At 44.3% G+C, this 13,617-nt stretch overlaps 1 protein-coding gene across 1 annotated transcript in view; it reads right to left on the reverse strand.

Moving 5' to 3' along the window:
* The window catches only part of LOC112072509 (uncharacterized), an 80,053-nt gene extending 66,813 nt beyond the window's left edge, over window positions 1-13,240 (reverse strand). The window contains exon 1 of the mRNA XM_070439824.1: window positions 13,005-13,240. Coding sequence (XP_070295925.1) covers window positions 13,005-13,038 — 34 coding nt within the window. The 5' untranslated portion in view covers window positions 13,039-13,240. The remainder of the gene's footprint in view (window positions 1-13,004) is intronic.
* Between the last annotated feature and the right edge of the window lie 377 nt (window positions 13,241-13,617).

The raw sequence follows: 13,617 nt of genomic DNA on the forward strand, positions 1-13,617 counted from the left end.
AGACACCGCACCGTCTCTTAGTGAACAAGAGTGTTATGTAAGCAGGTAGAGACACCGCCGTCTTCTAGTGAACAGAGAGTGTTATGTACAGTAGAGCGACCACCGTCTCTAGTGAACCAGAGAGTGTTATGTAGTAGAGACACAACGTCTCTAAGTGAACCAGAGATGTTTGTTAACAGTTAGAGACAACACGTCTCTAGTGAACAGAGAGTGTATGTAACAGTAGAGACAACCACCGTAACTCTAGTGAACAGAGAGTGATTAATGATAACAGTAGAGACACCACCGTCTCTAGTGAACCAGAGAGTGTTATTGTACAGTAGAAGACAAACCACCGTTCTGTGACAACCAGAGAGTGTTCATGTAAGTAGAGCACACCGTCTCTAGTGAACCAGAGAGTGTTATGTAACAGTAGAGACACCACCGTCTCTAGATGAACGCATGAGTTAGTTTTGTTATGTAACAGTAGAGACACCGGTCTCTAGTGAACCAGAGACTGTTATGTACAAATCAAATCTAAATCAATTTGTTATTAGTCACATACACATGGTTAGCAGATGTTAATTGCGAAGTGTAGCGAAATGCTTGTGCTTCTAGTTCCCGACAGTGCAGCAATATCTATCAAGTAATCTAAACTAACAATTCAAATACTACCTAATCACACAATGTAAAGGGATGAAATGAATATGTACATAAAGATATAGAATGAGTGGTGGTACCCGAAACGGGCATGGCAAGATGCAAGTAGATGGTATAGAGGTAACGGTATATACATATGAGATGAGTACTGTAGGGTATGTAAACATAAAGTGGCATATTTAAAGTGTCTAGTGGTACATGTTATTCATAAAGATGGCAAGATGGTCAGTAGATGATATAAGAGTAACAGTAAAATATACATATGAGATGGGTAAATGTAGGGTATGAAACATTATTAAGTGGCATTGTTTAAAGTGGCCTAGTGGTACATTTTTACCAATAATTTTCCATCAATCCCATTTTTAAAGTGGCTGGAGTTGGAGTCAGTATGTTGGCAGCGCCCGCTAAATGTTAAGTGGTGGCTTGTTTTAACAGTTCTGATGGCCTTGAGATAGAAGCTGTTTTTCAGTCTCTCGGTCCCTGCTTTGATGCACCTGTACTTGACCTCGCCTTCTGGATGATAGCGGGGTGAACAGGCAGTGGCTTGGGTGGTTTTGTCCTGTGATGATCTTTATGGCCTTCCTGTGCATCGGGTGGTGTAGGTGTCTGGAGTGGCAGTAGTTTGCCCCGGTGATGCGTTCCTGCAGACCTCCTTACCCTCTGGAGAGCCTTACGGTTGTGGGCGGAGCAGTTGCCGTACAGGCGGTGATAACAGCCGACAGTGGAATCTCTCGGATTGTGCATCTGTTAGAAGTTTGTGATGCTTTTTTGGTGACAAGCCGAATTTCTTCAAGCCTCCTGGGTTGAAGAGGCGCTGCCTGCGCCTTCTTCAACAACGCTGTCTGTGTGGGTGGACCAATTCAGTTTGTCCGTGATGTGTTACACCGAGGAACTTAAAAACTTTCGCACCTTCCTCCTACTACTGACCCGTCGATGTGGATAGGGGGGTGCTCCCTCTGCTGTTTCTGAAGTCCACAATCATCTCCTTTGTTTTGTTGACGTTGAGTGTGATGGTTTATTTTCCTGACACCAACAACTCCGAGGGCCCTCACTCTCCTCCACTGTCAGGCCCCGTCTCGTCGTTGTTGTAATCAAGCCTACCACCTGTAGTGTCATCCCGCAAACTTGATGGATTGAGTTGGGCGTGCATCGGCCACGCAGTCGTGGGTGGAACCGGGAGTGAGGAGAGGGCTCAGACCGCACCTTGTGGGGCCCCAGTGTTGAGGATCAGCGGGGTGGAGATGTTGTTACTACCTCAACCACCTGGGGGCGCCCGTCAGGAAGTCAGGACCCAGTTGAGCAGGGCTGGGGGGGGTCGAGACCCAGGGTCTCGAGTTGATGACGAGTTTGGAGGGTACTATGGTGTTCAAATGCTGCGCTTGAATCGATGAACAGCATTCTCACATGGGTCTTCCTCTTGTCCAGATGGGTTAGGGCAGTGTGCAGTGTGGTTGCGATTGCGTCGTCTTGGACCTAATTGGGTCGGTTAAGCAAATTGGAAGTGGGTCTACGGGTGTCCGGTAGGTGGAGGTGATATGGTCCTTGAATAGTCTCTCAAAGCACTTCATGATGACGGAAGTGAGTGCTACGGGCGGTAGTCCCGTTTTAGCTCAGTTTACATTAGCTTCCATTTTTTTTTTGTTGGGACAGGAACAATGGTGGCCCTCTGAAGCATGTGGGAAACAGCCGACTGGGATAAGGATTATTGAATATGTCCGTAAACGACCCAGCCAGCTGGTCTGCGCATGCTCTTGAGGACAGCGCTGGGAATGCCGTCTGGGCCCTGCAGCCTTGCGAGGGTTAACCCGTTTAATGTTTTACTCACCTCGGCTGCAGTGAAGGAGTAGCCCGCAGGTTTTGGTAGGGGGCCGTGTCGTGGCATGTAGTTGTCCTCAAAGCGGGCAAAGAACAGTTGTTTAGCCTGTCTGGAAGCAAGAACTCCTGGTTTCTTGGCGACGGGGCTGTTTCTTCTTGTAATCCGTGATTGACTGTAGACCCTGGCCACATACCTCTTGTGGTGCTGAGCTGTTGAATTGCGACTCGATTTTGTCTCTGTACTGGGGATTAGCCTGTTTGATTGCCTTGCGGAGAGAATAGCTACACTGTTTTTATTCGGTCATGCTTCCGGTACCCTTGGCCCTGGTTAAAAGCAGTGGGTTCGCGCTTTCGTTTCACGCGAATGCTGCCGTCATCCACGGTTTTCTGGGTTTGGGATGTTTTAATTCGTTGCTGTGGGTACGAACATCGTCAATGCACTTCCTAATGAACTCCTCCGAATCAGCAATATTCGTCCAATATTTTTGTTGGACGCATGCGGAACATATTCCAATCCGCGTGATCGAAGCAGTCTTTGAATCCCGCGTGGATTCAGAAATTGGTCGGACCAGCGTTGAACACGACCTGAGCAGCGGGAGTCTTGTTGTTTTAGTTTTTCTTGTCTCCCCTGTTTGTGTTTAGTCTGGATCAACAAAACTGGAGTTCCGTGGTCAGCTTTTCCGAAAGGGGGGCGGGGGAGGGCCTTATATCGCGTCGCGGAAATTAAGTATAAAATGATCTAGGGTTTTTCCAGCCTGGTAAGCACAATCGATATGCTGATAGAATTTTAGGGAGTTTTGTTTTTAGATTTAGCCTTGTTAAAATCCCCAGCCTACGATGAATGCAGCCTCAGGGTTGTGTGGTTTCCAGTTTACAAAGGAGTCATGATAAAGTTCGTTCAGTTGCATCGATGTGTCCTGCTTGGGGGGAATATATACGGCTGTGATTTGATGAAGAGAATTCCCTGGTAGATAATGCGGTCGACATTGATTGTGAGGCAGTTCTAGATCAGTGAACGAGATGACTTGAGTCCTGGTGTTGTTTAATGATGATCACACACGTTCTGTTAAATCAATAAGGCATACCCCCGCCCTCTTTCTTACCGGAAAGATGTTTGTTTCTGTCGGCGCGATGCATGAAGAAACGCAGCTTGGCTGCAAACCGCTCCGTTAGCGTCTCTTTGGAGTTAGACATGTTTCGTGAAGCAGAGCACGTTGCATCCCTGATGTCTCTCTTGGAATGCTACCGTGTCGAAAAAAGATGTTCATCAACCTTATTGTCAAGAGAAATGACAGGGCGCGTGTATGCTAAGGGAGTGAGCGCGATGTGCCCGCTCTTCAGGCCCTGACCCCGCAAGCACGCCTCGTTTGGCCCCTTACGGGCGTCGCACAGGGTCGCCGGCTGGATCAGATCATTGTTACGCGGTGAGAGACCAGGCAACACACTGGATCCGTTTCGGGAAAGTCATATTCCTGGTAGGAACGATGATGAGTTGACGTTAATCGTATATTCAGTAAGTTCCTCCGACTGTATGTAAAATGAAAGCGCTAAGATTACTGGGGTACGCGATGTAAAGAAATAACACATAAAAAACAAAATACTGCATATTTTCCAAGGAACGCGAAGCGAGGCGGCCATCTCTTTCTTCGGCGCCGGAAGTATCTTAACACGTTAGAGACAGTGAGACACCACGTCTCTAGTGAACAGAGACTGTTATGTTAAACAGTAGAAGACACCACCGTCTCTAGTGAACGCAGGAGAGTGTTATCGTAACAGTAGAGACACCACCGTCTTCTACCGTGAACAGAGACTGTTTATGTAACAGTAGAGACACCCGTCTTCTAGTGACCAAGAGACTGGTATGTAACAGTAGAGACCACCGTCTTCTAGTGAAGCCAGAGATGTATTGTAAAGTAGAGGACACTACGTCGTGGTAAGCATCAGCGCACCATCGCCTAAATGACCGCACTTACAGCACGCACACGAACCACACACCCTCTACGCATTCCTGCTCCTGATCTAAACTCTTCCTTCAATCCAAGTGCAGGGCTCCGTCTTGGTTAATCATGTCGACGGTTTTATCTGAGGCTTGTGGGACAATGCCCATGAGCCAGGCAAAACACCATTCATGCCCTGCTTCCGCATCCATGCTTTTCTCACTTTCTTGTCTCTCTCAAATCATTGGCCCGTAGTATCACAAAGTCTCACTTTCTTTATCTATGTTCCAGTCTGATTTCCCTCTTTCTTTATCTTGGCTTTTGTGTAAAAACAAACAGAACCACATCTTCCTCCAATCCTGCCTTCCAGTTCTCTGTATCCTCGAGTGCTGTATGATAGTGACGAGGAACTGATCGTCTGTGCCTTCCCCCATTACACCACTCAGGGTTATAACTACCACTGGAATAGAAAATTCATTCCTGTTGCAGATGGCTATTAATTGCCACACTGACTCATACTGCTTTTGGTCTCTGTCCGCAGTCGCCCATCCTCTCTCGTCTCCGCTCCTCCTCTTTCAGCTCCCGTCCTCCTCCCTCATATAAAGCACTGATAAGCCAGAATGATTGGAGCTCATGTACTTTTCTTTCTTTTTAAGGAATGTAATATTAACAAGACTATTGACAATGAATCTGGATACTGTATTAATAGGCACATTACCGTCAGAGACGTTTACAAACTGCCTGGGAATGGAAAAAGTCCTCAGCATGACTGACCAAACTGTGTGCATCCTTGTTGAGCTTCCACCTAACCCCACTGATCAAAACCTACAACCCCCTAAAACTGCTTTTCCACGGAAAGGCCATTGGTTGTGGCGGTTGAAGAATTCCAGACTACATGTAGTTATTGCTGTTGTCTGATAAGCGAGTTAGGGCTCAGATGTGGTCTAATCTTTACCTAGGGCTGAGATTAACCAGAGTCAATAGCTCCAGTGTGTGCCGATGTCAGATCACCTGCCACTGCAGGGATCCCCCCACAGCACAGCACAGCACAGCACAGCACAGCACAGCACAGGCTGCCTGTCAGGGAACCATTCCTGATGGGAAATAGATTCCCTGCTGGGACATGGATTGATAGAAACCATTCCAGAGTGGAATTAAGACATGCTGGACATTCTGGATTCCATAGCCTTGTAGTCTTCTGTGAAGGCCAACATTTTGTATGTACTGTATGTGATTTACTAATAACGGAGGGACAGACATCTGTATTGGAAAGGATTGCTGTGCAATAAACACACAATCTAACTGTCATATTGGCCATCCAGTGTGTGGTGCAATTTGACAGAATTGTGCTAAAATGAATCAACTTAAAAAAAATATTATTTGACTGTTCATGATATTCAGGCCTACCTGTGTCATGTTGTTCTTTCCCCCACTTGTTATAGATAGAATCACACGATTAGAAAATATATTATGATACATCTATAGGCAAACATGAATTATGCTAACAACCATCCATGAAACATGCCAGTAAAACACTTGTCTAATATAGACCTTTCGCCCCACCCGAGACAGGGAAAGGGAGACAGAGCATTCCCTGACTATGTGTATTTTCACACATCCACTGCAGTGCCAGTGGCCTTGTGAGGAGAGGAAAAGCTGCCTACACTTATCACTGTAATAAAATAGTGAGATTCTGCCCAAAACTGACTGTCACGCCCTGGCCTTAGTATTCTTTGTTTTCTTTATTATTTTAGTTAGGTCAGGGTGTGACATGGGTATTTATGTGGGTTTTGTAGTGTCCAGGGTGATTGTAAGGTTTAGGGGGTTTATTTAGAGTAGTTGGCTTTATGTTTAGTATAGTTGTCTAGCTGTGTCTATGTTGTGTGTAGTTGTCTAGGAAAGTCTATGGTTGCCTGAATGGGTTCCCAATTAGAGACAGCTGGTTTCTGTTGTCTCTGATTGGGAGCCATATTTAAGGTAGCTATAGGCTTTAGTTTGTTGTGGGGAATTGTCTTGTTTTACGTTTGTTGCTTGTCTGGGCACTTGCGTTATTTAGCTTCACGATCATTTGTTGTTTTGTTTGTTTGTAATAGTGTTTTCGTTTCATTGTTCATCTTCGTTCGTTTAATTAAAAGAAGATGGCTTATTTTCCTCATGCTGCGTTTTGGTCCGTCTCTCCTCCACACGATCGTGACACTGACAGGGGCACGAAGTATTTCAAACACCTGACAAAGCTTTGTCACACAGTCTGAGACTTAATCATTATGCCTACTTCTAAATAAAAAAATATGTATATTTTTCTGCATAGGTTATCTAGCATACCTCTTTACCTGTTCAACTGTCATTTTAATGAGGGTGTCATTTTTACTGTTGTAAATCACACATCTCAATATACTGCACTAACATGCCTAGGACATAAAAATTACAACACAGTACACGGGATACAGGCACATATCATAATTCATACACTAATATCATGATTACATTTTAACCAAGTATTTTTTTTGCATATCTAAGCATACCTCCTGACTGGTGGTTCTTTTTTTTAAAGAAATGTAATATGTGACTTGTTTCAGGAAACTAGGCGTATGTTGCAAGTCACGACTTCACAGGAGAGTCATTTGAACGTTATTTTTTATAAAAATATGTTTTTTGGCAGAAATGCCTTCTGGAACATTTTAACTTTCATGTGCCTTAAGATATAGCATTAGCCATGGAGAACTGCAAATATGTTTCTAGCGCTCTCAATAACATTGCTGCCCTGAATTTAATCAGGCGCTATCGACAAAGGTCAGTGGGAAGAAGTTGTGATGGACTACTTTCTGGAGGACGATCGTGCCATGCTGATTCTCTCTGACTCTGAAAATGAATCAGATGAGGAAATCCCTGATTTAGGTAAAAACATTTTCATTGAAGACATTGTAGAGTCTTCTGATGACAGTGATGAGGAATAAACAGCGATCAACTGTTGTTGTCACGGAAGAAGTTGACCGAGTTTTGAAATCAGTGGAATGTCTGGTAGAAGCAGAGTATGATAAGGAGATTAATAGAATTCTGGTGTTTGATTGCAAATGCAGAGGGAGTCGAAAAAAGAACACCTGTCTCCGGATTATATCTTCAAACTAAGGGCAACCATGGCATCCGTGACAGAGGGAGAAATATCTGATGATTCGTATGGCATTGCACACGGTCAGTGTGAACCAGAGTGACTTAACACAATGGAGAGCTCTTCAGTAGGTACCAAAACATTCAAAGCGAATTTTCTCAAAAGTGAGGTTACAAGTTTATCAACTTTCAAAGCAGAATTACTTTCCCATTGTTCCTAAAATTCAGTGTGTGATATACCATTTTGTAGCTCGGTCTTTGCTTTTATCCAATGTAAAAAACTCAATTTCAAATTTTGCTACATAAGACCGAATCAAGGCGGTAGGTCACATATGCTTCTCTGCCACTCTGCTAAAATCTGGGTAAAAGATTGAAAGGAATGTGAGTTTTATTCAGTACATATAGAAATGGCTTGATAGATAGTTATGATGTTGGGAGATTCGGAACCTATCTAGCTGGCTAGGTAAAGCCAATGTCATACAATGGCTAGGTGGCTTGTGTTACAAACATTTTAGCTTTATTTATTCATTGAGGAGGTATCAATAGGCTACATAGCTTGATTAAATTCCTTTACCAACATACCTCCTGTGAATGCTGCCCATCACCCGCAACTAAAATAATGTTTACATATCTTGCATTACTCATCTCATACAGTTGAAGTCGGAAGTTTACATACACTCAGGTTGGAGTCATTAAAACTTGTTTTTCAACCACTCCACAAATGTCTTGTTAACAAACTATAGTTTTGGCAAGTTGGTTAGGACATCTACTTTGTGCATGACACAAGTAATTTTTCCAACAATTGTTTACAGATAGATTATTTCACTTATAATTCACTGTATCACAATTCCAGTGGGTCAGAAGTTTACATACACTAAGTTGACTGTGCCTTTAAACAGCTTGGAAAATTCCAGAAAATGATGTCATGGCTTTAGAAGCTTCTGATAAATTATGTCAATTAGCCTATCAGAAGCTTCTAAAGCCATGACATCATTTGYGTCAATCGGAGGTGTAACTGTAGATCTATTTCAAGGCCTACCTTCAAACTCAGTGCCTCTTTGCTTGACCACATGGGAAAATCAAAGGAAATCAGCCAAGACCTCAGAAAAYAAATTGTAGACCTCCACAAGTCTGGTTCATCCTTGGGAGCAATTTCCAAATGCCTGAAGGTACCACGTTCATCTGTACAAACAATAGTATAAACACCATGGGACCACGCAGCCGTCATACCGCTCAGGAAGGAGACGCCTTCTGTCTCCTAGAGATGAACATACTTTGTTGCAAAAAGTGCAAATCAATCCCAGAACAGTAAAGGACCTTGTGAAGATGCTGGAGGAAACAGGTACAAAAATATCTATATCCCCAGTAAAACGAGTCCTATATCGACATAACCTGAAAGGCCGCTCAGCAAGGAAGAAGCCACTGCTCCAAAACCACCATAAAAAAGCCAGACTACGTTTTGCAACTGCACATGGGGACAAAGATGGTAATTTTGAGAAATTTCCTCTGGTCTGATGAAACAGAAAAATAACTGTTTGGCCATAATGACCATTGTTTTGTTTGGAGGAGGGGAGGCTTGCAAGCCGAAGAACACCATCCCAACCGTGAAGCACGGGGGTGGCAGCATCATGTTGTGGGGGTGCACAGGGACAGGTGCACTTCACAAAATAGATGACATCATGAGGGAGGAAAATTATGAGAATATATTAAAGCAACATCTCAAGACATCAGCCAGAAAGTTAAATATATCCTCATAATTTTCAACTGTATATACTGTGTTCTATAAAGCTTGGTCGCAAATGGTTCTTCCAAATGGACAATGACCCAAAGCATACTTCCAAAGTTGTGGCAAAATGGCTTAAGGACAACAAAGTCAATATGCCGCTCTGTCATTGTTCATCCATATATTTACATATTCTTATTCCATTCCTTACTTTGATTTGTGTGATTAGGTATTTGTTTTAGAATTGTTAGATATTACTTGATAGATATTGCTGCACTGTCGGAACTAGAAGCACAAGCATTTCGCTACACTTGCAATAACATCTGCTAACCATGTGTGTGACCAATAACATTTGATTTTATTCTAAATCAAAAATTCTCAACAATTTTTCAGTGAGAATCGCTATTGGCTCATTGACTTGTTGCTAGAAGTGGCTAGATTACGTTTTGCCTTTGCCGTTARGACGTCTCAGCACCAATTTGCTTTGCTGGAGCACAACTGAGGTCCCTGACATAGCATTTTTGCCCACTCTCCTGCCGCACACCCCCTTTCCTTGTGCTTCTCCGCCTGTATGTTGCGGTGACTTCTGTTGCACAGACAGCTTCTCCCACTTTAGTTTGCGGCAGAATTTTAGCGGGAAAAGTTGGTAAATGCTACGAAACCATAGAAATCCTTGARGTCAAAACTCCCCAAAGGCAGTCTGAAAAGTAGCTGAATTTCACACTAGCCTCTTTACCAATAAAAGTTGCTGGAGAGTTCTGAAAACTCTGAAATATAGAGTCAAAGTGGGGGGGTACTCTTTCCCTGGTCCAGTCATTGTGCCCCCTCCGCAAAATCCCGCTGACATAGGGCCTCTCGAGTGGCGTAGTGGTCTAAGGCAATGTGCCACTAGAGATCCTGGTTCTAGTCCAGGCTCTGTTGCAGCCGGCCGCGACCGGGAGACCCATGGGGCGGCGCACAATTGGCCCAGCTTCGTCCGGGTTAGGGAAGGGTTTGGCCGGCAGGGATGTCCTTGTCCCATTGCACTCTAGCGACTCCTGTGGCGGGCTGGGCGCAATGCACGCTGACACGGTCACCAGGTGTATGGTGTTTCCTCCAACACATTGGTGCGGCTGGCTTCCGGGTTAAACGGACAGTTCGGCTTGGCTGGTTTGTGTTTTGGAGGACGTACGGCTCTCGTCCTTCGCCTCTCTCGTCCATACGGGAGTTGCAGCGATGGGACAAGACTGTAACTACCAATTGGATAGATACCACGAAATTGGGGAGAAAAAGGTGTAAAAAAATAATAATCTAAATCCCGCTGACATCCTTTTATAAATAATTATGATAACACATGGGCTTAAAAATTAAGTGTAATAATTKATTTAACATCTGAAACATTTAAAAACAGAACAAATCTGAGCATGATGCKTCTGAAAGCTATCATTCTTGTTTCACAGAGCAACTATAATACACTACACGGCCAAAAGTATGGGGACACCCCTTCAAGTTAGTGGATTCGGCTATTTCAGCCACACCCGTTGCTGACAGGTGTATAAAATCAAGCACACACCATGCAATCTCCATAGACAAACATTGGCAGTAGAATGGCCCGTAATAAAGGATGACACCTTTCCAACAAGTCAGTTCGTCAAATTTCTGCCATGCTAGAGCTGCCCCGGTCAACTGTAAGTGCTGTTATTGTGAAAGTCTAGGAGCAACAATGGCTCAGCTCCGAAGTGGTAGACCACACAAGCTCACAGAACAGGACCGCCGAGTGTTGAAGCGCGTAGCGCATAAAAATTGTCTGTCCTCAGTTACAACACTCACTACCGAGTTCCAAACTGCCTCTGGAAGCAACCTCAGCACAAGGTTGTTTATCGGGAGCTTCATGAAATGGGTTTCCATGGCCGAGCAGCTGCACACAAGTCTAAGATCACCATGCGCAATGCCAAGCGTCGGCTGGTGTAAAGCTCTCTCTCGGGAGCAGTGGAAATGCATTCTCTGAAGTAATGAATCACGCTTCACCATCTGGCACTCCGACGGACAAATCTGGGTTTGGCGGATGCCAGGAGAATGCTACCTGCCCCAATGCATAGTGCCAACTGTAAAGTTTGGTGGAGGAGGAATAATGGTCTGGGACTGTTTTTCATGGTTCGGGCTAGGCACCTTAGTTTCAGTGAAGGGAAATCTTAACGCTACAACATACAATGACATTCTAGATGATTCTGTGCTTTCAACTTTGTGGCAACAGTTTGGAGAAGGACCTTTCCTGTTTCAGAATGAAAATGCCCCCGTCACAAAGCGAGGTCCATACAGAAATGGTTTGTCGAGATCGGTGTGGAAGAACTTGACTGGCCTGCCRAGAGCGCTGACCTCATCCCCATCGAACACCTTCGGGATGAATTGGAACGCAGACTGCGAGCCAGGCCTAATCGCCCAACATCAGTGCCGACCTCACTAATGCTCTTGTGTCTGAATGGAAGCAAGTTCCTACAGCAATGTTCCAACATCTAGTGGAAAGCCTTCCCAGAAGAGTGAAGGCTGTTATGGCAGCAAAGGGGGGTGACCAAATCCAGATTAATTCCCATGACTTTGGAATGACATGTTTGACGAACAGGTGTCCACATACATGTAGTGTAGGAACTTTTTGGAAGACGCAAATCTTGGTGAAAAAGTAAATAAGCCAGTAATTCTAGAATGGATGATGGAAAATGAACAAATCTCACATTTTCTGTGTTCATGAAAGTTTGCAATTTGCTTTTGCTATATTATGTGGATAGATTTAGGTCATTTTATAGAGTACAGTGTTCAGAAACCCACTTGTTCCAGACACCATCCTCTCTGCAAATGACCCTCAATTTATAGGCCTATTTTGCAAGTGATCTGTCACAAAAGGGATGTTCAAAGGGACACAGTGTTTATAGAACTAGGCCTTCTTATATATTCAGACTACAGCCAATAATATTTATTGGAACTGGGTGATTTATTGGAAATGCATTTTTCACTACCATAATGAGGCCATGAGTGAATAAAGCTGTTTTCAGCCATTTCACGTTTCACTGACAGTCTTCACAGAGGATCATTCAGTTCACACATTTCTCTCCCTGAGCAGCAGGTGTTTGCTGTGAAGATGTGTAGCCTACTGCTGGCCACCAGGGGTGACAATTTGGGGCGGGAAGAGGGCCACTACTTCTCCATGTCACCTGTCACGCCCCCGATGCACGTGGGATACATTTCTTAAATAGGTGCCGCCCCCACCCACCCACACAATATGCTCTTCTCTACCTCTTTCTCTCAGACAGGGGCACAAACACCCGTGGACATGACAGGAGATGAGATGACCTTGTGTGCTTTGCCGCTCAGTTAACCTGACTGAAAACCGGTGACACTCGGGCATGTAGGCTAATGTTAACAATACTGAGAGAACAACAAGTGCACAAGCATCTTTATCTTACACCCGAGTTTCCATGCTGCCAGCCTAATTGTAGTCATTCCATCTACACAATTGCCTTTGGTGCGGTCTATGAACGATGATGTAGCTGTTGAATGTCATCCAGGCACATGACAAGGAATGTTACGAGTAAACAACATCATGGGCTATGCATGCTGATAGAGATGACACTAGTAAAATCAGCAATAACATGCTGCTTGTGTTGTGGCGATGACTCCCAGCATCATTACTTGAGACCAACAAATCATACTCAAGGGCGTTTTTGAACCAACACAAGAGCCTCAAACAAACTAGCCTAAAAGGGAGACAGACAGTCTGGCATGGAAAATATAAATAGAGGTCTTTATCTCACCTTTGCTGTTCCCTTCTTCTCTGTTTAGATGCATGGCTGTTGCTTTTTTTCAGTAAATCTGTATTCTTCTATTTTAATTTTTAAGGAATAGCCTTCGTGTTGAAAACAAAACAATTCCAATGTTGCTTTTTATTTCTTGCCTTATATTGTCTTGCTACTCAGCGAGTGCGCGTGGACGCGCGCGTATTWGAGCGTCCTCCCAGTATTTCGCTCGAGCAGGTAGGTAATGTTGGTGCCTGAATCTATTTAGTATCTCTCTCGCTCTCTCCTTTTTTCTCTCTCTCTCTCTCTCCAGATCAGATGCGCTCAAAAGGGGATGGTCGCAATAAGATTGCAGGGAGGAGACGGGCAGACGGCAGACGGGCGGGGTGACGTGAAAGCAGTCCGTGCAAAGTACTCGCAGCTGGAGTCAAAATCTGTGTTTGGGCTGGAACCATACACTTTAATGTTGCCTATTTTTTTAAGGGACTTAATCGTCGCCAAATTGTACGCTCCTCGTTCGACCAAGTTAGATGTTAGTCTACAAACACCATTATATCACCATCCTTATCCTCACCTCAATCACTATTATCATTATAATCCCTTCATTTCATAAGCATGTCCTTTGAGAATT

The sequence above is a fragment of the Salvelinus sp. IW2-2015 genome, unplaced genomic scaffold (assembly GCF_002910315.2).
Source record: "Salvelinus sp. IW2-2015 unplaced genomic scaffold, ASM291031v2 Un_scaffold1947, whole genome shotgun sequence".
Classification (NCBI taxonomy): Eukaryota; Metazoa; Chordata; class Actinopteri; order Salmoniformes; family Salmonidae; genus Salvelinus; species Salvelinus sp. IW2-2015.